This window comes from Chaetomium tenue, assembly GCF_020726465.1.
Source record: "Chaetomium tenue strain MPI-SDFR-AT-0079 chromosome Unknown F5144scaffold_4, whole genome shotgun sequence".
NCBI classification, from domain to species: Eukaryota; Fungi; Ascomycota; class Sordariomycetes; order Sordariales; family Chaetomiaceae; genus Chaetomium; species Chaetomium tenue.
This window is the reverse complement of record NW_027117332.1, coordinates 1,706,415-1,730,170: the sequence shown is the minus strand read 5'-3', so window position 1 is coordinate 1,730,170 and position 23,756 is coordinate 1,706,415. Positions and strand designations below refer to the sequence as shown.

Here is a 23,756-nt window from a genome sequence, read left to right as displayed (position 1 = left end):
AGAGAAAAAATAGATGGCTCGAGAGAGGTAGGAGTGGGAAACCATGTAAGAGTCGGCGTTTTAAGCAAGACTAGTGATTCGTTTTTTTTCGAGAATAATGTAAACTAGCAGCGAGTAACAGAGACTTCGTACTTCATTTTCCACGCCGAATAGCAGACCAAACAAGCGCCGCCGAGAAGGACGAGGATCTACCAACCCAGAGACGTCAGCTTCATTACTTCCTAATCATACAGCACTTAAACTAAAAAAGTCATACCAAAAGGGTGTGTATATGTACAAGACAAAACTGGAGATGAGATGAGAGATGGGTAGCCTGTCACCCGTCAAGATCGGCCTGGCCGAGTGCAAGCAAGAATAAGCAGCCTTCCTAGGAGCCCGGCAGAAAGCAGAAACCGACAAACGATGCAGAATGCCCCATCTCTAGTCCCGAAAACCGGCAAACTCCCAAGACCATGATATACAACCCCTCCATCCCCTTGTGCCTCGCCTCGCCTCTTCCCCTGCCTTCCCCTCCCGGTTTTTATTGTTCGTTCCGCGTCTCATAGGGCAGGGGGGGCGGCTTTTTTTTGGTCCTCCCAGCACGCCTACAAACGCCGTGCGTCGTCCCTCGTGTGACGGGTGGACGGGGAATTAAAACACAAGGCTAGGAATATAGCCATCATACAGATACAACGCCTGAAGCCCGCGGCGGGCGTTCAGGCCAAGGGTACCAAAGGGCCCTATTCAGACCCTCGGAGCCTTTAGAAGGATGGCTGAGGACGATTCCTACCCCGCTGACGCGAGCCATCGTTGGCGAGCCGTTCCATCATCTCGAACCCATCACGCGGAGGCGGTCTGCTTCCGCGGCCACCACGGAAACCGCCGCCGCTACGGCCACCGAAACCACCGAAACCACCATCACGGCCACCACCACGGCCACCGAAACCGCCGAAACCACCATCACGGCCACCATCACGGCCACCGAAACTGCTTCGTTGAGGGACGACGTCGCCGATTCGCAGCCCCCTGACACGGCCACCGCCCAACTGTGAAGCGAACCTCTGCGAAACCATCGGGGGCTCATCCTGACCCCAGCTATACTTGGACAGGTTGTTGACTTCGTTGACAAGGTCTTGGCGGTTGACGTCCTTGATGGCATGTCCGAGGAATGAGGTGTAGGTGTCCCTCAAGATGTCCTCGGGGACGAATTGGGCAGCCTCCTTCATATCCGTAAAGACGGCGGGAAGCGGGTGAATCTTGGTCACGTCGAGCGAGGCGCTTTCCAGGTCAGTGCATCGCTGGATGGGTAGGCCCGGAAGTCGATCCCTCGCACCGGGAATCTCAAGATCCGATGCCAGAAGATAGGCCTCGCCCTGCTTGCCAGCGCGGCCGGTACGTCCGATCCGATGAATGTAGAGGTCGCGATCCTGGGGGAGATGGAGCTGGATGACGTGGGTCACGTTGGGGAAGTCCATGCCTCTGGCTGAAACGTCGGAAGAAAAGAGGATACCCGACGTTGTGGCCCTGAAGTCTTCGGCGCTCCGAGTTCGCGAGTTTTGCTGCAGCTTGGAGTGAATGTCGTAGATTCTGGGGATCGAGCGGTCCCTGCTCTTGAGTCCGCGGAAGAGCCGGGAGTAGCACATGACCGAGGCCGTGGTGGGTAGGAAAACAATGGCCTTGAAGGGTAGTCTTTCGGGGTCTGAGAGGGACTTCTGGATCTCGCGGCGCGTCAGCTCCAGCAGAGTAGGACCGATGTTCTCGAAGCCGCGGCAAGGAACGATGAACTGTGGTACTCTCTCGTGGGTCGGTGCTTCGTCTGACTTGACGGTCTGAACAAACTCGAAGTTGGTCGGGTTAATGAATTGCCGAGCAATGTTGACCACATTTTTGGGAAGTGTGGCGGAGTACAGGAGGGTTTGGCGGGGCACCTCGTCACGACGCGGCAGGAACTCGGAGATGCTTTCCAGTTCGGCCTTGAATCCAACATCCAGCATACGGTCCGCCTCATCTAGTACAAGGGCCGCAAGGTTGGGGGCCGCAATTCCGGTGGACTGGTCTGAGAGGAGATCGTGCAAGCGACCCGGAGTGGCGATCATCAAGTGGCAACCCTCCATGCGTGTTTTGCGAAGCATCATGTTCTTCTGGGTTCCGCCAACGGCGATCTGAACAACAACGCCAGTTCCGTGGCAAAGCCTCTTTGCCTCGGCACCAATCTGTTCGGCAAGCTCACGGGTAGGCGAGACGACAATGGCGCGAATGTCATCAGAGCGAGCCCTGCCGCCGCGCGGCATTGCGAGCGCCGCATCGTTGTCGATGATCCTTTGGACGATGGGGACGAGGAAAGCCAGGGTCTTGCCGGTACCGGTTTTCGCTTGGGCAACGCTAGAGTGGTACGGCTTAGCCATCTGGGCCTGCGAGATTCAAGGGCAAAGACAAGAGCAGACTTACACATCTTTCCCAGCAAGCGCAGCATTAATGGTCGAGGATTGGATTTCCGTCATAGTTTCATATTTCATGCCCCGGGTGAGGGAGGCAACGAGTCGCTCATGAACGCCGATTTGCGGGAGGTCTGCGAAACGAGTGATGCGACCCGGACGGGCGGCATCGGTGGTCGCCGGGGCGGCGGACTCGCTCGAGTAAAACCGGAGAAGCGAGCTGGCTGGACGGTAGACGGCGGCAGAGTTGCGGGAGGAGCGTGAGAAGGGGAGGGCAGTTGATGAAACCCTGAATGCAGCCTGCGCCGGGCGGACGGCGAGAGCGACGCGGGCCGCAGCCGCCTGCCGTAAAAGGCTGGTTTTCATCATACTTGAACGCACTTGTTTAAGCAATGCTCAACAAGTCGATTATTTCCCACCGGTCCTCAGAATATTGTCGAAATGCACAACAGAGGCCGTTGTCGTGGATTGGCGACGAGGAGGGAGGAGGAATTGTGGTGGTGGGTTGAGAATGCAGGTTCCGATTCTGCGTTCTGCAGAGGAAAACCTCGAGAGAAAATTTCTAGTTGGACAAGGGGGGGCAGCGGCCAATTTCTTATCTTATCACACCACACCCACCACCACCACACGCGATGGGGCAAGGATAACATTTTTAACTGAGACCCGCTAGCCAGATAAGAAAACCCAGCTTATGTAACTTTTCAGGTACTACCTTACACAGTAGAAGGAAGACAAGAAAAGGAAAAAAGAAATAAGTTATGAGAAATCATTGAAACAAAAACTAAAAAATTCAAGAGGGTAAATGCGGTTTCTTAGGGGCTTTTGTGCTTCTTTCACTTAGTTCTTGCAGTCTAAATTCATTCAATAAACGCAGTCAAATACCACTTTCAGACTTTCAGTATATCTTGAATATGGGAGCGGTTCGTCTTTGGATATTAGCTCACCAACATGATTACAACTGAGATGTAGGAGGGGGGGTAGGAGGGGATGACATCACTTCTCTGTTATGTGACTCTGAATCTCCTGTCCGCCTGCCTCTGCGACGCCGAGGACCAACTCGCTATTCAGAACCGTTTCACCGGTGGCCAGCTTTCCAAGGTTAGAACTTAACTTAGAAGGCTTCCACTACAATGCGTTTCGACGTATGCATGACTGTAATTCAATTATATGTGCCTATAAGCTGAGGGGCCTAGCACTACTGTGGCAACGCCCTACGCCCGAAGGTGGCCTGCGTAGGAATGGAGGGGCTTGTGTCACGAATATGCCAACAGGTGGAACCTCGGGAGCGCGGGACGCCCCGAGCCAGTTATTCAGCGGACCAATCCGGAGGACGGAAGGGTGATCAGTGAGCTCAGCCGCTAAGAAGACTGAGCACACTGAGCACCACAATTGGGCCACCAATCAGGAAGCGCGAACTGGTCTAAGTGATCAGTGTGATCAGTATGTGGGGAGACTGAGCACACTGAGCACCATGGAAGTAGACAAGTATATAGTCACTCGTTCTGGAGAGCTCTGGGAGTTCTCCAGTTAGCAATCACAACTACAGTTCGCTACAAGCTCGCAAGCCTACTGTTGAGACAAGTCTATTGTTGTGCACCTTTTGGCTGCACCGAACCTAAGCATCCTCGAGAGATTACCTTCAACGAAGCTGAACCCTAACAGGATAGGATCCTGAAGTAGGTTCGTCACAGCTTGGGCTTGGGGTGGTTGCGAGTTGGCTGGCCCAGGCTAACTTCACCAGTTAATCTACCTAAACACCAGAGTAACAGTAGGGTCCAGACCACGGCAGTCTGCCCCTCAAGGCAACGGTCACATGGTTGAAAAGCTGGCCGATTAAAGCCTGTCAAAGCGGGCGCACGTGATTGTCATGTGATTAGGCACATCTTCGAGGCCATCATGGTCGTGTGTACTAGGCAGTAGGCACATATTCGAGGTCATGTGTATTAGGTATATCTTCTCTCCTCTTCTCATTTTTTCGTCGCGTCGTTTCTTCGCACCTTTCCTTCGCATCCATACTCCTACAACTTCTTCGACTTCGCAAGATATACCGCCGCCTTGTGTGGTTTCTTTTTAAACCCATTTAAACTATTAATCAACATGTTTTTTCACTTCGTCGACCAGGCCCGGCAACTGGCCAACACATTCGCTTCGGTGGCCAACCCCGAGACGCCAACTCAAACACAGTGCATGATAGAAACACCCGAGCCCTCCCACAAGCAACGCACCCTTGACCTTGGGCTCGCACAAGCGAAAGGGTTCGTATCAATGGTCGCCTCTGAAGCGGCCATCTCGGATCCGCCTGCGGTGGGCTCGAACGTTAACTGGCGGTTCGTCACGAGAGGTGCATATATACACAGATGAGCCCCAACTCCAAGCGAAGCATGGAAGATCAATATGTACAAACGCACAGTTGATAGCTGACATTACTCGCTCCAGGCATGGACCTCGTGCTCACCTCGAGCCACGAATTTGCGAGCCGCGAGGATGCCGACCCCAACATCCAGCTCGAGCGGTCAACCTACATCAACGGCGCCCAGCACATCCTCCGCGGAATCCCGCGCAACCTCACCCCAGACGAATCGGCCATGCTGCGCCGGGCCTTGCCGCGCTCGCTCGCCCAGCCCGACACGGGACCCATCTCCTGGTGGAGAAGACTGAATGGGCAACCCCAAGATGCAGCGCCGGCAGCCGGCGGAGCTGGCGGCCGGGGCCAGCAGAATATGGTACAGAGCCTCCTCGCCATTGTTCTGTACTGCCTGTACGTCCTTGCTATGCGGTTGGAGAACCTGGGCGTCAAAGTACTCGCGGCAGAGCGGGAACACGCTTATGCCTCGCGACTGTTGCTAGCGACTTTCGACCTCGCGTGCCTCGCTGTTCGGATGTTGCGCGAGTGCTCTGAACTTTGGCCCTGCCAGACTCTGTTAGGGATACTGAAGTACGTCGCCGTCGGGGTTTTGGGGGCGTTTGTCGAGGTTTGGGAGAGGGTTGTTGTGGAGGAAGTTGCAAGAAGGGATGCCATTACGGAAGACGAAGCAGAAGAGAACGACCCACCCGTACTTCTGCTCCCCGCCCCCGGTACCAAAGGCAGCACCTGCCTAGGTAATAACGATATATAGGTAATATGGATTGAATAACCAACTTAAAAATAGAAGCACCGTGGTAGCAAATATAGCATTATTCCATTACCTGGTTCACTTCTCAAACTAGATTGTGCGTAATGATTGCTGTTTTATTCTGTACAACGCACTGCGTGACAGTCTGACGAGCAGCTGATATGGACAACCTATTGATCTCCCTTATGTGGATCGTCTACACACTCCTACAGCCACCACATCCTTTCCTTCACCCGTATGCAACAACCAACCCGGATCATTTGCCTTCTTCAGCTACGTTTCGCAGCCTTCTCCGCAGTGAGCTTGGCCTGCATCTTCCTCCTCGCCTCTAGGATCATTTGATCCCTCCTCTTCTGCAGCAGCGATTGCCTCTCCTCGCGGTTCGTGCTCCACCCTTTCCCACCCTTCTTGATGGCCTCAGTCCCGCTGCTGGGCTCATCCGAATCGCTCTCGGCCGCCCTGATCTTGTTCCTTAAATTGTACCGCGTGATCAGATCCCGATGAGCCGGTCCCGGCGCAGGCTTTACCCGTGAAGCGGCATTGTTACTACCGTTACTATCGCCCGGGGGCGGCGGGGGCTGGAACGTGATGGGTGGCTGTCCACGACACCGAATTAGCTCTCAGGATCACGACCACCACTCAACAACACACGGAGGGCAGTTCCACTCCCAAATCTCTCTCCGCACACCCTCAACTCAATGCACACCCCCCAAACCCAACCCCCCAAACCCACCCAACCAACAAGAAAGGGAAAAAGCAAGAAAAGAACCCCAAGGCCCAAAAAAACTCACCGTCTCCAACCTCCCCGCCAAAATGCGCTCCGTCGTCGCCGCCACACTCCCCCCCGACCGCTGCAGATCCCACAGCGCGGCCCGGCGGTCCACCTGCGGGAACATCTGCTGGATATGCTCAACAGCGGCCTCGCGTGCGCGCAGCTGCGCGCCCGGGTCGCGCGACGACGCTGTTGCTGCTCCTGTACCTGCTGCCCCCGCTCGGCCTGCCGCACCGCTGCGCCCGTTGGCGGCTGAGGGGGGCGTGAAGAAGAGGTAGCGTATTATGAGGCCGGAGACGACGAGGATGGCGACGAGGGAGGGGAGGTTGATTTGTTGGTCGTCGGCGTCGGCCATGGTGGTTGTCGCTGCGGTGGTGGTGTTGGTGGTGGTGGTGGGTTGTGTGTTTCGTTCCCGCGGGTTTGGGTTGGCTGTTTGTGGGGTGGGGGATCCGCGATTCGGAGTGTGTGGGATTGAGGGGCGGATGTGTCACGTCGGGTGGATGGATACCTAATCGTGTGAGGCCCGCGGATGATGATAGAATCGTGAATTGGCTGGCTCGCTACTTCGCAGGTGAGAAGGGGCGAGTTGGCCGTTGATTATTGGGGGTTGTGAAGAGTTCGCGGCGGACGGGTGGAATTAGGCCGGCACTCAAAATGTAAGGATACTGGAAAACGGGAGATGATTCCGCGACCGCAGAAGGAAGCCGAGCAGGGTTTTGGCGCTCGCGGTGATGATTCGAAGTTGGAATAGTGACACGACTTGTGTCGATGGCGTCGTTTGGGCTTTGGTGGAGGTCGCTCGAATCCACCTTGATAAGTCGCCAAGCATTTGGCCGTTACACACTGAGTGGGCCAGTCGCATGCCACGTTACACGGGCAGGCTCGGTAATATGTAATATGTAGGTACGTGCCTCGTACGTATCTGTTTCGCTCTGCACACTTGCAGTTTTGCCACAGCACATTAAAGTTACACAGTTGTCCCTGAAAGCCACCCCGGAGCCCGAGAAGGCCATAATTCATATTGCGCCAATTCCTCCGTCATAGCCCCCGTCCGCACAAAGGGATAAGACTCGCCGCTTAGTTACATACACACCCACAAACCCGCATCTCGCATTCTCTGCCCACCGGCCCTCCTGTGATCCTTCTTCACCCACAGGGGAACGCTTAAGCCGGTATGTTCTGCAGCCCAGCAGGGGCCGTAGTTTCGAGATCCCCGTAATGCAGCATCAGTTCGCGCTGCGAAATGGTTAGTAATAGACCTCATTGAATAGCTCCGAGGGTTCTTCATCACGTACCCTATCCTTGCGCCAGTTAACCGTGTCCCAAACGACATAGTAACCGCGTTCGTGGGCCGGGCCCAGTGCCTGCGGCACCATGAGGTCATCCTTTGTTAACCACATCTGCATTTTCTTGTGCCACCTCCAGTTGCGGTTGTTGAGCTCCATCGCGGCCATCTGCTGCTTGATATCCCGCGGGCAGCTGTAGAACATCAACATCAAAGTTTCTTCGTTGAAGCTCGAGATCTTAGCCTCGATCGGCTGGACGTTCTTGACTTGGTAGCAGTCAGGCAGTCGAAACTTTGGTACCGGCGACCGAGGCGCAACATCCTCAAACAGCGAGTAGACCTTTGTGGACAAGGTTCTGGGAAGAATTAGCAGTCAGATCCGAATTCAATGTTGTGTGCTAACCGCTTACTCTGTCGAGCGCATATCCACACCTAGCGCTGCCGGGTCCATGCCGCACGTCAAGGCATTGTAATCGGGGAAGTTATTCATCAGCGTCCGAATGCCCTTCAGACCCCATTTATCGATGGGCGCCATTCCCTCTAACGGATCTTGCACCTGGGTGGCAGGTGACCTCTCCGCCTCCTTGCCTTTGCCGGTTGGAGGGTCGTTGCCGATTGCGCCGAGAGGGTTTCTCCCACCTACCGAGTCCACTGAGCCCTCACGGTACCCTGGTGGCTTTTGGTGGGGTTCATCCTCGACCGGACTGCGAGGATCTTGAGGCCGAGCGATCGCCGTCGGCGAGCGGGTATCCCCGGTCCTCGAAGTCGCCGACAGCGCGCTCAACAAGCCGTTACCTGTCCGAGTCGCATGCATGGCCGTCCCAGCCGAGCCCTGGGCGCCAAACCCGAGCGTCGACATCAAGTTTGCTCCTCGGTCTTGCCCCCCCATCTCGCTATTCCCGGATCGGTTTAACGGCGGAAATTCCTCAGCCACGCCAGGTTGCCCTTGCGCTGGCTGGGAAGCGCTCCCTTGGTTGCCAAACCTAAATGAACCTTGGGCAGGCGGTAAACGCGAAGCAAACAAGTCGTCTGGCGGGTTCTGTTGCGATGAGACCGGAGTTCCGCCGCCCCGGTGAGCCCCTCCGCCGAGGTTTCGGGGTCCTTGTGCCGACCACATGGACGATTGATTCGCCGAGTTGAGTTGGGATGTATTGGACAAGGATGGGAATTCCCTGCATCGAGCCGTCGGTTAGCATTACTTCGCCTATCGGGTGAGCGTCGCAAGATAGAGTGGGGTTCGCAGGAGTGATAAAGACGGGGAATAGATCCGTAGTACCCCTTCACGATTAATGCGTAGGGAAGCCCTTCGGCCGGTTTCTGGGACTCTTGAACGAGACTCGTCTCCTTCGATTTGATGGAGAGTTTGGGTTTGTGATGGTGAGATTGTGCCATTCCGATCGCCGGCTTCGACGAGTAGCTAGGAAAACTGAGGTGTGAAGGTGGGTAGACGTCCCAATCGAGGTTGGGGAAGGGGAAGAAATTCGGCGTCTTCTTTGTGCGATCGACTACCCCAAAACAAAAAGCGACGCGTAAACAAGTTGCTAAGAAATAGAAATAGAAACCCAAGGGATCCACTGGGCCGAGATGGGTAGAGAGGCAGTTTGCGACGGAAGAGATGGTCGAAACTTGAGAACAGCTAGACCGAGATATGGGACGAGAGTTCCGAAGCTCGACATTCCACAAAACCAACACGAAAAAAGCCACTTACGATGGGTCCAATGGTGTTGTCGGTTGCTGGGATCCCGCCAAGCTCTGAGCAAAGCTGATATTTCCTCCTATTTGCCGTGCTGTCGCCGCTGCGGGTGCGCTTCCACTCCCCCCCATGGGCATGCCGCCGAAGCCCCATCCTGTCGCGCTTCCTCCAGGCCCTATAAGCGCGTGTTAACCGTCGTCGGGATGTTGGGACGTCTTGAACGTCAAGAGCGTGACTGTACTGCGGGCCTCCTCACCTATCTTCCCATTCGGTAACCTGTTTGAGACGGCGCGACCTGATTGTTGCGGCGGTTGTTGTTGCGGCTGCTGCTGCTGACCCCCAAACCCCCCGGGCATGCCGCGGAGCGTTTGTGGTATGGGCCCTGGTATCCCAAAGCGCGTTAGCACGTTTGGTTCATGTCATCGCGTTTTTGATGTAATGCGAGCGGAGGGTTGGCGAGAGAGAAGGGCGCCCTGGGCTGTTTAGTATGTATCTCGCCACCCCAACCGTGCGACAGGGTAAATTCCAGCTCAATAAGTGAATAACGAGCGGGGACCAGTGCCCAGGAATTCATTTCCCTGTTGTATTTCCCACGGTAGAGCACGCCGACGCCGTAGCCCTGAAGGATGTTGGAGACGATGACGCAGTCGAAGGCTCTAGGGGCGCGCTACGACAGTCATCATCCCCGCCTCCACCCTCTCACCCCCAAGTTATTGACCTTTTCCTATGTATAACCCATCGCAAGGCATACTCGAGCCCGAACTTCTCGAGTCGCGGAGACCGGGGTAGGAAGTCAAGGTCGATACCGGGACGGGGCAAACAGCGGGGCACACGAGGGCTCGGGATCTGGGATTCGCAGGAAGGACCGGGGCGTTGGCACCATACCTTGTCGGTTCATCATGAAAGCTGCGCGTGTGCGCTGGACGGCTGTGGCGGCTGGCGGGATCCCGTATGAAGCGAATGGCTTCACTTGTTTGGTTTCGTCGTTGGATGTTGATGGCAGTGGGACCTAGTTAGCCTTCCTTCCAAGATGGAGCAGTCTGTGGGGGCCACCAAAAACATTTAACCAAGGCCCGTGCCCGTCGTAATTACCCTTACGATGGTATCTACGACCCTGTGTGTCATGTACGGTCTGTATGAAATCAACAAACATTAATTCCAACAAACATCAATCTCGAATCGGCTCCGGGATAATTAATTGTTCACTACGAGTCTAACACCAACTACTCTGGAAGTTTGCCCAAGGAATACCAAAATTTAATAAATGCAAAACTTTGCAAAATGTTACACATTCGGGTCGTTGAGCTTAGTCTGGTTGTTGCCCCAAACAGCTTCCCCGTAGGCCCGGCGACCTGGTCGCCACCGCCACCCACATACCAAGTCGCCCTCCCTGCATACGTATCTAATTACCGAGCTCGCATATGCTGATATAAACACGGATCACATTGACCGGTACGTCTAAGGCGACCCGGTACCTGGTATGAAACTACATTCATCTTATAACGGCTTGGCACTCTCGAGAGCATTCTCCAAACTCTTCCGAAAATCGAAGCTATCCAGATGGCGCCCGATCAGCACCATCTTACCTGCTTGCACATCCGAATCTTGTTGCTGCGAAGGGCTGTCGAAGATATCAAAGATCTCTCGCACTCCTTGGATGATTCTTTCTTTCCCCTCATCGCTAAAAAAGCGGCCTTTTAAACGGTGTATGTCGTATGCCGGACCATCTGTTGACTTATGGCCTGGGAGTACATTTTCCCACAGAACCGATCGCAGCCAGGCATCCAGACCTGATTGCTGCCTCTTGGTTAACCTAGGTAGCGGAATCGATATGGTCGAGATTGTCTGTCAAAGTCAGCGCTGATTTGGCAACTGAGCCACGGCGAATCGAGCTCTTACCTTGTCGAGGTGACTATGGCCGAGCTCTGCACGGTCAAGCTCCTCAACCCTATCATATGCGTGCAGATCCAGGAGAAACCCTTCGAGTTTCGGCACCACACTCTGACTGGTGACGAAGATCTTGGCGAGCCCGTTGATGGACACAATCCTGTCCTTCACGGCCTGCAACTCCGGTTCGCTAACTAGGTCCGATTTGTTGATGACGATGACGTCTGCGTGGGAAATTTGCACGTGGGCGGTTGTCATGACCGGCCCATGTGCGTCATCGCTTTCCTCGTGGCCTTCGACCTTGCCGGCGGGGTCATCCAGGCTGCGCAGGATGTTCTTGGCGTCGACGAGGGTCACGATGCCGTCCAGGTAGATGGTGCTGCCGAGTCCGTCGTCCATCCAAAACAGCGGGGCAATGTTTCCGGGATCTGCGAGACCCGTGGTTTCGAGAAGGATGTAGTCAAACTTGCCCTTCTTTTCCATCAGTGACTCGATGGCGTTGACACCAGTATCCCTGCGTACTCATGTTAATACGGATGCCAGGCTTAACCCCAGGGTTTCAGCTCACTTGACGGAGCAGCATATGCATCCATTACCCACGTCCATCCACTCTTCAACCGACTCGCCATCCTTGTTGATGGTCAAGGACTTTTCAATATCCAGGGCTATCCGTCATGTCAACTCAATGCAAGCTTTGGCTGACATAAAGATGGCTTACAGTCACCAAACTCTGCATGTCCCAGTCAGCGAGTCAAAATACATAGACATGGCCATCGTTCAACCTTACCGTTCATGATCACGGCGATCTTCTTCCCGTGCTCCGCAGTCAGGATGTAGTTTAGAAGTGTGGTCTTCCCCGCGCCCAAGTATCCTAGATTTCATATCAGACTTTGAACTCAACAAGAAAACATGGAACACTATCAACAAAACAAGAATGACAGAAGGGCAACGATTACACACCAGTAATCAAGGTAATGGGTACTTTCACTGGCTTCTCCTCGAGCTCTAGCTCGGTGCCTGTGACGACCAGCTCCGGCGGTGCATCATCGTCCAAGTCCATTTTGTCTGTGAGAAGTTAAACTCCGTCGAACTCCGATAACTGTGGTGTCGTGGGATTATAACAAGATGCCTTGTCTTTTTGATGCTGGTAGTTACATGCAGGTAAGGAGGTTGAGATGGCGGGGCAACTTTGGCTTTAAGTGCATCGGCTTAATTACAGAATACATACAATACACGGCACAGAGTTGGCGTTACGGTATTACGTAAAGTATCAGCAAGGGGTTGCCGCCAACCATCAGGCACATCATCCATGGCAGGGGTAGCTGCAGCCTCAGCTTCAGCGCTCCCGCTAAATACCACCGAAATTCGAGAGTTAAGCGCCCAGAAATCTCGACTGACAACCAGCCTTCCGATACCTTACCGAGTCACAACTTCACGACTTGGGACGATCACCCTCCAGGCTAGCAGCTAGGGACCTCGCCGAAGAAAACATAGGTGCATACATTATTGGGACGAACGGCTCGGAAGGATCTCAACTCCACCCGGTCAACTCAACGAGGATATCGCGGGTTAGGTCACATTTGACAGCGGGGCGCGTCGACACTCAACGACAAGAAACCCAAGCAATACTGTCTCCTTGGGGCGTGTCATTATTCATTCTCATTCGAATTCGAAACGCCATGTCGCTGCCGCCGAGCTCGCCTCGGCTACCCAGTCCGCCGCCCCCGGCCGAGATTCAACGAACACCGAAGTCGCCGCTGATGGGTCCCAATGCAGCGCGCCAGGCTGCTCAAATCGAACAGACGGCTATTGATACAAATGCTAAGCGGCGCATCCACCCGGGCACGAAGTCGGCCGACATGGCTGCTGGCCCTCCACTCGTCCCGTTGCATGAGGTACATTGGGTCCCTTTCTACATCAATAGTTGACTGGGCTGACCTGGGCGGTGGGCGCACGAACAGCTTGACTCGGCTTTCCAACTTCAGGAACACCTAGCAGCCCTGCACTATTACCATACCTCGAGCCACACGACGCCTATCAGCCGCGATACGGCAAAGCTGCTAGCAACCCCGCCGCCCGGCATCGACAAGACATTATGGTTGTACGAGCTCTGTCGCTTCCTGATTGCGCAATGCAACACCCTGATCGTTGGCTTTCTGTTCGATACTCCGCCATGCAGCGCCGCCACTTGCCCCGAGATGCGGGCGGGCGAGTGGCAGTTCCTATGCGCCGTGCACGACGCCCCCAAGAGCTGCTGCGCCATCGATTATTGCTGCCACACCCTCGACTGGGCCACCAACATCGTGACGAACCCCAAGATCTTCCCGAGCCGTTTTGTCGTTGACGCCCACGACAAGAACACAGCCCTCAAGAACCTAGTTAATGTGTTTCGCCGCCTGCACCGCATCTTCGCGCACGCCTGGTTTCAGCACCGCGGCGTGTTCTGGTCTGTGGAGGGCCAGGGCGGTCTCTACGTCTTCTTCAAGACCGTGTGCGATGTTTACGACCTCTTACCGGCGGAGAACTACAAGTTGCCGCCCGAAGCGGAAGGCTTAGACAGCAACTCGGGAGCGGCAGACCTGGGGGACCGAGGCGACAGGAGGCAGCAACAGCAACCGCAACTGTTAGGCCCCATCTCAATCGCGAAACCTCCATCTCAGCGTGATGGCGAGGACGGCGATTACTCTTCCGTGAGCCGCACCAACACGAGGAGACATATTAAGAGCAGTCCCTCGACAGGGAGTGCCGTCACGACGGTGCCCGAGGCGGACGAAGACGATGGCTCCGACCTATCCCACAGGCTACGCGGAATGCGCATCTCAGCGCCCCCATCGGTGGCCGAAGACGAAAGGGAGTCGGCCACCATCCCAGTGATAGTGGAGCACAAACCCCTAACCGCGGCCGAGCACCCAATCCGACCGCCCAGCGTAATTCCGCCACCGGGTGCAGAAGCAGGCGAAAGCCAAGCAAAACAAGAGCCAGCGCCAGACGTCGCCATGCAAGAGGCAGACACACCGGGGCCAGAACACGATTTCGCCGCGGAGCCCGAAGCACCAGCTCAACCCCTCACCGACTCTACTACATCCGAACCAAAACCGGAACACCAGCCCCAACCCGAACCCGCAGCAGAGCCCCAGCCGGAAGAAGCGACGCCGGCCGAAGAACCCAGCACTGCCGCTGCCGAGGAGCCCGCGCCGGAAACCAAACCGGAACCCGAGGAGGAGGCAAACGGAGAGCCCCAGTCGGATGCAGTGACTGCCGCAAAGCCAGTCGCAGGGGAGGCGCCTTCCTATCTCCCACTGACGGATGACAAGAAGGCAGAGAGCAAGAACGAGCAGACGACAGAGTCGGAATCTGCTGCCGGGCTTGACCCCGAGTCACAGGCTACTGCTGCTGCTGATTCAGAGGATGATGCCGAGACGGCCACGGTTGTCGGGGCGGATGAGGCTGGTGAGGAGGCGCTGGCTGATGATGCCAGGAGCGAAGCGGACACCGTAGTGGAGGATAAGAAGGGCGACGAGGAGAAGCCGGCCGAGGCGGAGCCGACAGAGGAGAAGAAGCTTGCTGAGGAAAAGGGTGATCAGGATTAAAGTTTCCGTTGAGGCTCTCCGACGCCCGGCTAATACCCCAGGATTCTATTCTGCATACTGTGTTTGTAATAATATCAGTACCTTTGGAACGATACCAGATAGGCGTGTTGTCTGTTGAGTACCTACCATGCTTGTCGGATCGAGTGTTATCGGGGCGATGGAACAAACAGTTGGAACGAGCTGGGTATGAATGATTTAGATTCATTAAATTGTCTTTGTACAGTACTTAATACATTATAAGAACGCTCAATGCTCGTGTTTCCGTTTCCGACTCAATGAGATAGATGCAACCGCCCCCCCTTTTTTCCACCGTCACAACTGGGTATATCCCCAAGTTCAATGATCCTCCACCAACACACACACCATGGTATAATCACCATACCGTCCCGTCCGTCCGGTCTTTGCGCCTCTTCGCCCTGCGGTCTCGCCCGCATCACTTGATGCCCCCGGGCCGATCACGATTCACCCCAAGTATAGCCGTTGCCCGCCCCTAGTTATGCATGCGTTTTGTGTATATCCATCCGTCCCTCTGCTTCTATTTTGCAGGTCTCGCATTGCCCGCGTATTAGTAGCAATGCTTCTGTCTTTCTTTCTGTGTGTGCCAACTCGGAAAAATATCAACGACAAAACGGTGAAGACGGAGAATGATTAAGGTTGTAGGTAGAAAAAGGAAGTGCTATGAATGAGGGTGCCCAAACCAAGAGACAAAAATGTTATGATGTTCAAGTATTGGACAGGGAAGAAGGGGATTGAGACCAAAGGTGTGTAGAAAACAAACAAAACAAACAAATGGGTAAATACATGAAGAGAAAGTGAAACTAGCCCAAGATTGAAGGATTATCGTGCCGGATGAGGGAAAGGTGGCGATGAGGGTTGAAGGCGGAATATGCCGAGGTCGAGGTCGAGGTCGTGGTCGCGGGATGTGAAGCTGGGCCATGGGTCGATCAGCCAAGCCCGGAAAACAGCCGCATTACGAATACGAAGCGGAGGAAGCAGGGGAGATGCAGGCCTGGCGGCTTCGCTCGCCGATTTCCCCGGTCCTCTGGGGGTGGTGTGGGTGTGGCCGTAGTGTCGACCCAAGTGAGCGAGTTGGGATGACGGCACCCGGTTTTCCGAGAAGAATTGGCGCTGTGTGGGAACCAGTTCGTCCGATAACAACTAGGGTGTTTTTTGGCCGGGCGTTGCGCCGGAGTTGCCAGCTTCCCAGCTTCCCAGCTTCCCAGCGGGTGGTTGGGGGAGGGATCGTGTGGGGTGGTGAGATCCCGAGTGCCGAAAGTGTGTTTCAGATCTTCAAAAACGGTTCAAGGGGCGATCCAAGCGTCGGCCCCTGCATTAGCATCGATATTTTGACGTCGCAGGGCCGCATTATCGGGTCCCAGGAAATTGTCTAGGGACCACATGGGCCACCCACGGTAGAGGGAGCCGCATCATGAGCCGCCTAGAGGCCCCAACGTCAACCCTTCCCGCACATCATTGGGTTCCCACGTTCCGCGTTCCACACCCCACGAGGTCCCAGTCCCACACCTGCGCCGTCCAGGTCTCTGTTCAGGTCTCCGAATCCAGGGATACTGCTTGGAAGCGCTCGGATGGTCGGAATGCGGAACGATCATGATGTCGAGGGCCCCATGACGCTCCGGCCTCCTGCAATCTATTCCGCTGCTTGTCCGGTCGTGCGCGTTGGCGGCGAATACTCGGCGGGCGGACAGACCTGTGCATGCAATCCTCAACGCCCCCTTCCTCCCTCCCTTGTTCAGGCCTCCGGGTGCTTCCTCTTTGCCCCTGCATGTGCACTGTCGTTGTCCTCGGCGCACTCCTGTGCAATCTGCATCCTTGAAAATACATGGCGAATCTGCTGCAGGTTCTCCCTTTGAGTTGACGCCGCCATCTCGTTGCGCTCGTCCGCAATGGCCCGGACATTTTGGAGCAAGGGGCTGAATCCCTCGTCGTTGGGGAGCCACCATCGGATGCAGCTGTCGTCATTGAAAAGTTCGGCCATGCGCGTGCGCATTGTGATGGGGGATATGTACCTTTACTTTGGTTAGCACAAGTTGTTACGCGCGAGATTAGATCAAGGCATGCGAGCTCATTCAATCTCTGGACACCTTGTCGAACACAGCACTGGAAACCAAACTCACCCCATTGTCTCGAGTAAAGCGAACTTCCTCCTGATCCACATGTGATGCTTCGGATCCCGTCGCAAATAAAGTGCTGCGATACCAAGACAGGATTGCAGGACCAACAAGCTCCCCGGTGGGCTGTGAGGCCAGAGCTCTACCGTTTCGGCGATTCTGCATATCGCATACGCGTGCTCCATCAACTTCGCCTGGTCCTCATCTGTGAGTGCTGTCGCGCTCTGGCTGGCGTGCATGAGTGAAGTTGAGTGATATTCGCACGCCATTAGCGTCGAGGCAAAGAGCGGGGGCCGGAACAAAACCCCGGGCGCGAACGGGTTGACAATGTCATCAGCGTCGGGCGTCCGGTCGGCGGGGAAGTCGGTCACTAGATACGCCGGATCATTAAGAGTAGCGTTGAACGTGGTTTTCCACTCCTCCCACGAGGCAGACAACCTGCGATGCTCGGCAGCATACTCCTCATCTGTAAACTCCTGCTTTGCCCCCTTGGCGAACAGATCTGACATTTCCTGCGAGATCAGCCGCACTCGCGCCGAGGAGAACTCGATTTTCCAAGTCAAGTTCTGGGGTTCTGCTACCACCCTTGAGTCATAGTATTTCATCGATGCTGCGAACCAGTCTCGGGATAGCGAGGTCCCAAAGCTCCCCATGATGCCGATAAAAATGTCGAATCGAGCGTACCACATCAGAGCAACACGGCCCACGGGTGTTTGCATCACAGTCTGCGGCGTAAATAGCTTGTTTATGACTTCGAAAGCAGCCTTTTGGTGGCCCATGAGGTTGACCCAGTCGCCCAGGTATTCCTTTCCTTGATATTAGTACGTCGAGATGCCGTCACATCCAGGGTTGTGTGTCACGTACCTCGATCGTGGCAAGCTGCAGTATCGTCAATAGCGTCCCTACCGTATGCTTTTCCTTCTTCAGTGAGTCCAAAAGCAACGTGACGCTACGGCTGTAATACTGAAGAAATTCGTGGATCTTCCCATTCGGGTTCTTCATCGAGTGGTGATAGGCGGAAAAGCCCGCTACCGCATAGAGCAGCGCTTCGTCGCGGATCGCCAACCCCGGCAGGATGGTCCGAAAAAAGTCGTCGGCGTCGTTCACCACACAATAGTGATAGTGTGTTATATTCTCTTGGAAATGGCTGAGGTAGAATTGTAGTTCGTGTGGGAGGAATGTCCAGTCAGGGCGGGAGGCGGTCGCGGCGGTCGATCCGTCAGGGAAATGAAGCCCAGCAGGCGTATGAGCGCTGGCGACGCCTGACGACAAGGCTGGGGACGAGTCCTTGTATTCGTCGTAGGAAGGGGTTTCTGACCCCTGGCGGTGGCCTGCAGGGACACGCTGGCGCCCGAATGAGGATGCGGTACTGGATCTCCGGAGCGGGAAATTCGGCGCCGAGGTTTGGGATGTCGCGCTCTCCGGTTCGTCTTCGTCCATGATCGGGTCCAGCTTCGTATCTTGCTCGGCCTCGTCTTCGTCATCGCCGCGGGAGGAACTTGGACTCGCTTGCTGGCTTGCCCCGGCCGAGTCTTTGGAATTTGCGGCGCCCGATCCCTTCGAGGGCGGGGGTTCCGGGTAGATACATTCCCTCTTTCCCTTCCTGCATCCTGTAGCGGCCCAGTTAGCGATGGCTTCCATAGTATTTGGGGTTTCAGCAACACCAAGACGTACTTTCGCAGACGGGACGTGTTTCGTCGCACTGCAACGTTGTTAGCGCGGCGTCTGGAAGCGGGGAGGGGGGGTTGCGGGGTGATACCTTCACTCGCCGGCTGCGGCAAGTGTAGCAGCCAGATCTTGTGCGGCGATGCTTGATGTGATCTAGACCCGGTGCCGACTTCCTTCTGCTTCTTTGCGCCTTCGGCGCATTGAACATGATGGGCTCCGGGAAACCGGTGAAATACCCTAGGCTTTGGTAAGGGTTGGGTGCCGAAGAGACGCCCATCGGCATGACCTGAGGTTGTGACATCTGTCCGGCGCCATCAAGCTGGTTGGGGTTGGGCTGCCCCCCCACTCCTACCATGGAGGATAGGAAGTGGTGGTAGTAGTCGCTCATGGCGGTTTTTTCGACGACGCTCGCTTTCTGTGGTCGTCGTAGTAAGCGGCGCCGGCTATCTACAACATCGAGCGGCTCGTGGATGAGAGGTGGCGTAGGTCTGGCGCGTCCGTCGTCACACGAGGGCGGTCCAGATATGTGCGCTGGTGCCGAAGCAACGTCAACACAGACTAATCGGATAGGCCGACCGACCCTTATGGGCAAGTGATTTAAGTTTGCGCAGCCCTCGGCCTAGAATTCCGAGGCCGGCGGCTCTCTCGTGTCGGTCTGTCGGAGGCGAAGAGAGTTCGAAGGAGACAATAACAAATCCAAACCAAACAGCGTTGAGAAAAACAGGCCCTTGTCAGATGCTTGCGTTCAGTGCTGAATTAAATGCCATTATAGAAGTATCCCCGGTCAATGGTGGATGCCGGTGTTTGTGAAAAAGGAGCCGGCTGGGGTGGGCGACAACTCAAACCCCGGCGTTGATCGGAGGGCAGGGTCAAGTAGCCTCAGGGGGGGGCAGCCAAAGAGGGTGATTGTAGTGTACAGAATCTCCGCACTACGTTGGTAGGAAAAGGCCAACCAGCTACAAGTGGCAACCTCTTCGCGGGACTGGGGCTTCTCTGGGGCTCTCTTGTGGAACAAGGGGACTGGGCGGATCGCTGGCAGTTCCGTCAATCTTCCGGGTGCCAGAGAGCCGGCGCTTCTGGGTCGAAATGGGATGCTTGCGGGCGGGACGCCAGGATGTGATCTGCTGTGAAGCTGGACGATTCTTGGTACGAACGTGGGTATGCAGGCGGGATACCACTGTGACTGAACACAATCGCTGGCTCGATGCTCCAGCCAAGATAACCCTACCCTACCCTGGAAGCTCACCCCTCAGGGGGAGAGGCAGCGTCAATACTGGTGCGGATACAGCCGTGGGCGGCCCAACTGTACGAATACAGATAGGCGTTAGGTGAGTGAGGAACCTTCCGAACGAGGGTCAGGGTGGCGAATAGCGGAGGATGATGTCCTCGGGTTGCCAAGACGAGTCATCAACCCTGATGCGGGATGCTACCGTCCCCTGAGGAACGAGGGACAGGGGAGATGGCGCGCGGGAATCGAAGAAGTATCTTGTCCGGTGACTGGGGACTGGGTGGGAACCACAACGGTTGGTGGGTTACCGGGATAGGGGTGCTCTGTACGAAACTGGAGGTTGTGACGGCGTTGGACCACGGGGTGTGGCGCGGGAAAGACCGAAGTTGGCCGTGAGAGAGAGAGGGGGGGGGGGGGGGTGTGACCCGACTGCGGCCAGCAACTTATAAATGTAACCGTGGCCAGCCTCCTCCTGGAGATGGAATGTGGTATGAGAATGGAGTCCGTCGTGAAGAAGAGACGGAGGTCCGATATTGAAGGTAGATCGTTGATCAGAGATGTTAGAAGGGCGAGTAAGAAAGCGGGTGAGAGATCATTCAGCTCGATCTTATTAGTCGATCAGTCGACAGCAGAGACCCAACTCTAACGCCGGGGCGTGTCGTCTAGGATTAGCTTGACCCCGGGCCGGCGTACTGGTGGGGGTGCCCAGTCAATGGCGGCCCCTGGTCCAAGTCCATTGCTTGGTGCGCGTCTAGCTGCCACAGGCCATTGAACCTCCCCGGATTCATTGCTCGAGTCTTGGTACGCTTCAGCGAAACCAAGGTACACAGTAGGTTCCTCAAGATCAACGCCATGATAACGCAAAGCCAGCGGGCGTTCATATTCCACGCCCCGCTTAATGTGGTGAGCCATCAACATTACTGTGTAGGTTTCCAAGAGGTAATCACGATAATCAGTGAGCGCCCCTGGAACTGCACCTGCTGGACTCGTGGGTCCACCTGCTTGAGGCTCTCGCGGCTTGTTTTCCGCATTCCGTCCTAAATGGGGCCCGGGCTCGAAGGTGATCTGGATCTTGCCAGCTTGCTACTGTGTAGTTATGTGTAGTCGATACTCCGAGATCCCAGGGCAGAGTGAGCTTCTCCAAGGCTAGGACCCCTGGAAGGGTTCCGGTCCAAGGCGGCAGAAGTTTCTGCATGTGGCAATGGGAGGCTAGTTGAGTAGCGCAATTCGCCTGACAAGGGTTGCTAGATGTACCCCAAAAGTCTCATTGAGCTGCGTGGGAACGGCAGAGCAGAAAAGAGCAGCAATGCAACGCGCCCACAAAAGCACCTGCGTGCCCAGGCCGCGACGCGGTTTGAAAGCAGCTAGCTAGTTATTTCTTGCAGTGACGCACGCTGCATGGACATAAGGTAGTCAAGCCAAGAAGCATCAGAGACATGCTTAACTAACGGTAGAACTCGAACTGCTTCGAGAGTTTGATCGGCGCGCGGCGGCTGAGGTTGACGGTTCATCTGATGTGCCGCGGCGCGAGAACCGTTCCACAACGGCCGTTGGTACCTCGCATGGGTGCTGGTTGCTGGGGGTTTGCCGGGGTCGAGAGCTGGATCCCCTGCCAGCGTCCTGCTCCACCTGGGCGCCATTCCGGTGGAACCTTGTGTGCTTGACTGAGACATGGCCCCGATGGTGCGCCAGGCCACATGTGCCAAACACATGGCTTCCATGCTGGAGGAGACGGCGCCCGCGGAGCCAAGATGCCATCTGTGTCCTCTCCTTTCCAGAAGGAGCCGTATCGTCGGCGCGCACGGTGATCTTTCGGGCAAGCGCCGCCGGCTTCCAGCCCTGGTTGGAGCTCCTGGGTTGACATCACACCCATGCAACTGGAAAGCGCGCCAATCCGTAAGCAGCCAGTCCGATGCAGGGCCCGCGAACATCGGGCCTGCACTCCCAAGCCCTGCCAGGGTCGATGTCCATTGTCCAGGGAAGTGAAGCTGGCACAGGCCTGGTCCGCGGCAATGGTGAGAGCGATCCGATCCCGAACTGTGCAAGATGTCAGGATGCAGCGAGGGAGGAGGCGCCGCTCCAACCGTCGTGCCGGCGCCGTACAGATCTCACAGTATTTCCCCGCCGACCTCGAGGACATTGCCTGCTATCGACCAGTAACGCGCCGCGGAGATTTAGGTGTGTGTCACACAAGCCCGCAGCTGAGGGCCTAAGCTGCATTGTCAGAAATACTACACTTTCAATTCTTATGTGTGTACGTATACACGGCAGTACACACCTCAACCCCTCACCTCCCGCGATGACTTCTCAGACTTCGTACTGTGTACATGGCAACCCTGGGTCAAGACGATCGATGTCGCATCCACGTCCCAGTTGCCCAGATTGCCCATCATCTTGCCAAATTCATTTCAACGTCAGCCGGGGCAGCGAGCCGGGATTAGCAAGGGAGGTGCCTCCAACTTGCAGCTTCCAGCCATCTTTCCCGTTGTTCATGGGTTGCCAAGTATGGTGGACGAACAGTTGACCTCGGTGGGAGTGGAATTGCGTTGGGTGGGTGTGGTGTGGCGTTATCGTCAGACGGGCCATCGTCGGACCCTCCATTGCATCTTGCTTGGCCAAGTCAGATCTCGAGTCGCTTGGTTTTTTTTTTCTTCGGCGCTTCACCATTGTATTGGCGCGTAATACGGTCGAGGATCGACATGAAAAGGGACGCAATTACGGACCCGGAGAAGTTCCATTGCGTCAATTAACAGGGAGGAAAGATGGAAGACCTTGGTACGTGACTGATTAGGATTGGGAGGGAAGCGGCGTTGGGGGGAAATCTTCCATCTCTTGCAGCAAGAGCTCCATATCGGCGGAAAGAGCTCCCCTAAACCCTGCCTATAAGCCAGGCAAATAATGTTATGAGGGCAATACTTTGACGGCAATCATTATTGGCACGTGCAATTCAGTTTAACCTGTTTCCCTTGCCAATCACGGCATGGTCATCCGTGAGTTATCCAAGACCCCGGTCTTCCACCAACAAAAGTCGTCAGTTGTTACACTGTTGCATCTTCTGTAAAGTGAATTACCTACCAGGTATGTAGGTACGAATACCTCTATCAGGGATTTCAAGGATGGGATCAACCCCTTCCGTTCTGACTCACGCTGTGTGTGTGTCAACATCAAGTCATCGACACAGGCTCACAGGCAATCCCAATCGCCAATCGTCAATGATTCGAAAGCATCGTCGCATTTTCGAGACCCACGCGGGGGAGAATGCTGCATATCCTGGTTGAACAGGCATGTCTCACAGACCCCTGCCGAGGCAGTGCCCGTTTCCTCGGGAATGAGTTGACAAAAGAGAATTTCCATCGGGCTTCTAGTTGCTGCTGGAATGAACAGATCGAAATTAATATTGGCTGTTGGGAATGGGCCAAATTCATGCAACACCAAACCCGGACTCCGGGAGTGGTGATCTTCTGTTGGTGGCAGCCCCCGCGGGGACCACGCTCACGGCCGAACTTCCTCCAACGGCGATGAGCGGAGCGGCTGTGCCACGCCGGCCCGGCTCCCAGGCTCAGGGGCCGCTTCACTAGCGGCATCTTAAACTGGATCGCATGAATCTGCAGGGTCCACTGCGCTCAGCCTTCGATGCGCAGCACACGAATCTGTCGAGGTCTGCCTCACCGAGCCCTCTCAACGACGCTATGTTGAGCTTCAACACGAGCATATCCGACTCCTCTTGCGTATCGATACCTCTGTGGAGGCACATCAGCCAGCGCATGTGATCACTTAAGACGCCGGGATGCATTAATGCAATCTCGGGTCGTGTCGGCGACAATCTCTCTTCCATGAACCTTCATCCTCAACCTCGCGCAGCGCAGGGACCTTGTGGATCAGATTGTATCCAAGACGCACGTTGTATGACCAATATACGTCATTCCAGAGCTTGCTATTCATTGCAAGCCGACAGGGTGGCCGAGTCGAACATGGCG

The 23,756-nt window shown here is 55.6% G+C and overlaps 7 protein-coding genes across 7 annotated transcripts; 2 read left to right on the top strand and 5 right to left on the bottom strand.

Annotated features, from left to right (window-relative positions):
• Positions 1-740: 740 nt before the first annotated feature.
• F5144DRAFT_489984 (P-loop containing nucleoside triphosphate hydrolase protein) lies at positions 741-2,783 on the bottom strand (the record flags this gene model as incomplete). The annotated part of the gene is made up of 2 exons (XM_066785766.1): positions 741-2,361; positions 2,428-2,783. 2 exons carry the CDS (start codon positions 2,781-2,783, stop codon positions 741-743), a joined length of 1,977 nt encoding a protein of 658 aa, XP_066642945.1.
• Positions 2,784-4,511: 1,728 nt separating this feature from the next.
• On the top strand, positions 4,512-5,578 carry F5144DRAFT_629763 (uncharacterized protein; the record flags this gene model as incomplete). Its single annotated transcript, XM_066792393.1, has 2 exons — positions 4,512-4,755; positions 4,851-5,578. 2 exons carry the CDS (start codon positions 4,512-4,514, stop codon positions 5,528-5,530), a joined length of 924 nt encoding a protein of 307 aa, XP_066642944.1. The 3' UTR covers positions 5,531-5,578.
• On the bottom strand, positions 5,561-7,142 carry F5144DRAFT_572246 (CUE domain-containing protein). The gene is made up of 2 exons (XM_066788875.1): positions 6,319-7,142; positions 5,561-6,123 (listed from the first exon to the last, which is right to left on the bottom strand). Exons 1-2 carry the CDS (start codon positions 6,652-6,654, stop codon positions 5,797-5,799), a joined length of 663 nt encoding a protein of 220 aa, XP_066642943.1. The 5' UTR covers positions 6,655-7,142; the 3' UTR covers positions 5,561-5,796.
• A 7-nt stretch (positions 7,143-7,149) lies between these two features.
• F5144DRAFT_620788 (CobW/HypB/UreG, nucleotide-binding domain-containing protein) lies at positions 7,150-12,323 on the bottom strand. Its single transcript, XM_066792034.1, has 11 exons — positions 12,125-12,323; positions 11,952-12,035; positions 11,883-11,894; positions 11,733-11,829; positions 11,177-11,678; positions 10,864-11,122; positions 9,534-9,659; positions 9,293-9,452; positions 7,995-8,756; positions 7,595-7,940; positions 7,150-7,535 (listed from the first exon to the last, which is right to left on the bottom strand). The coding sequence occupies exons 1-11, from the start codon at positions 12,222-12,224 to the stop codon at positions 7,464-7,466; spliced, it is 2,520 nt and encodes an 839-aa protein (XP_066642942.1). The 5' UTR covers positions 12,225-12,323; the 3' UTR covers positions 7,150-7,463.
• Positions 12,324-12,520: 197 nt separating this feature from the next.
• F5144DRAFT_572234 (Mob1/phocein) lies at positions 12,521-14,942 on the top strand. The gene is made up of 2 exons (XM_066788874.1): positions 12,521-13,059; positions 13,126-14,942. The coding sequence occupies exons 1-2, from the start codon at positions 12,844-12,846 to the stop codon at positions 14,752-14,754; spliced, it is 1,845 nt and encodes a 614-aa protein (XP_066642941.1). The 5' UTR covers positions 12,521-12,843; the 3' UTR covers positions 14,755-14,942.
• Positions 14,943-16,324: 1,382 nt separating this feature from the next.
• Positions 16,325-19,288, bottom strand: F5144DRAFT_232465 (uncharacterized protein). The gene is made up of 5 exons (XM_066783246.1): positions 18,643-19,288; positions 18,558-18,585; positions 17,748-18,493; positions 16,890-17,689; positions 16,325-16,781 (listed from the first exon to the last, which is right to left on the bottom strand). Exons 1-5 carry the CDS (start codon positions 18,937-18,939, stop codon positions 16,505-16,507), a joined length of 2,148 nt encoding a protein of 715 aa, XP_066642940.1. The 5' UTR covers positions 18,940-19,288; the 3' UTR covers positions 16,325-16,504.
• A 1,703-nt stretch (positions 19,289-20,991) lies between these two features.
• F5144DRAFT_232535 (uncharacterized protein) lies at positions 20,992-22,085 on the bottom strand. Its single transcript, XM_066783247.1, has 2 exons — positions 22,058-22,085; positions 20,992-21,988 (listed from the first exon to the last, which is right to left on the bottom strand). Exon 2 carries the CDS (start codon positions 21,917-21,919, stop codon positions 21,287-21,289), a length of 633 nt encoding a protein of 210 aa, XP_066642939.1. The 5' UTR covers positions 21,920-21,988; positions 22,058-22,085; the 3' UTR covers positions 20,992-21,286.
• Between the last annotated feature and the right edge of the window lie 1,671 nt (positions 22,086-23,756).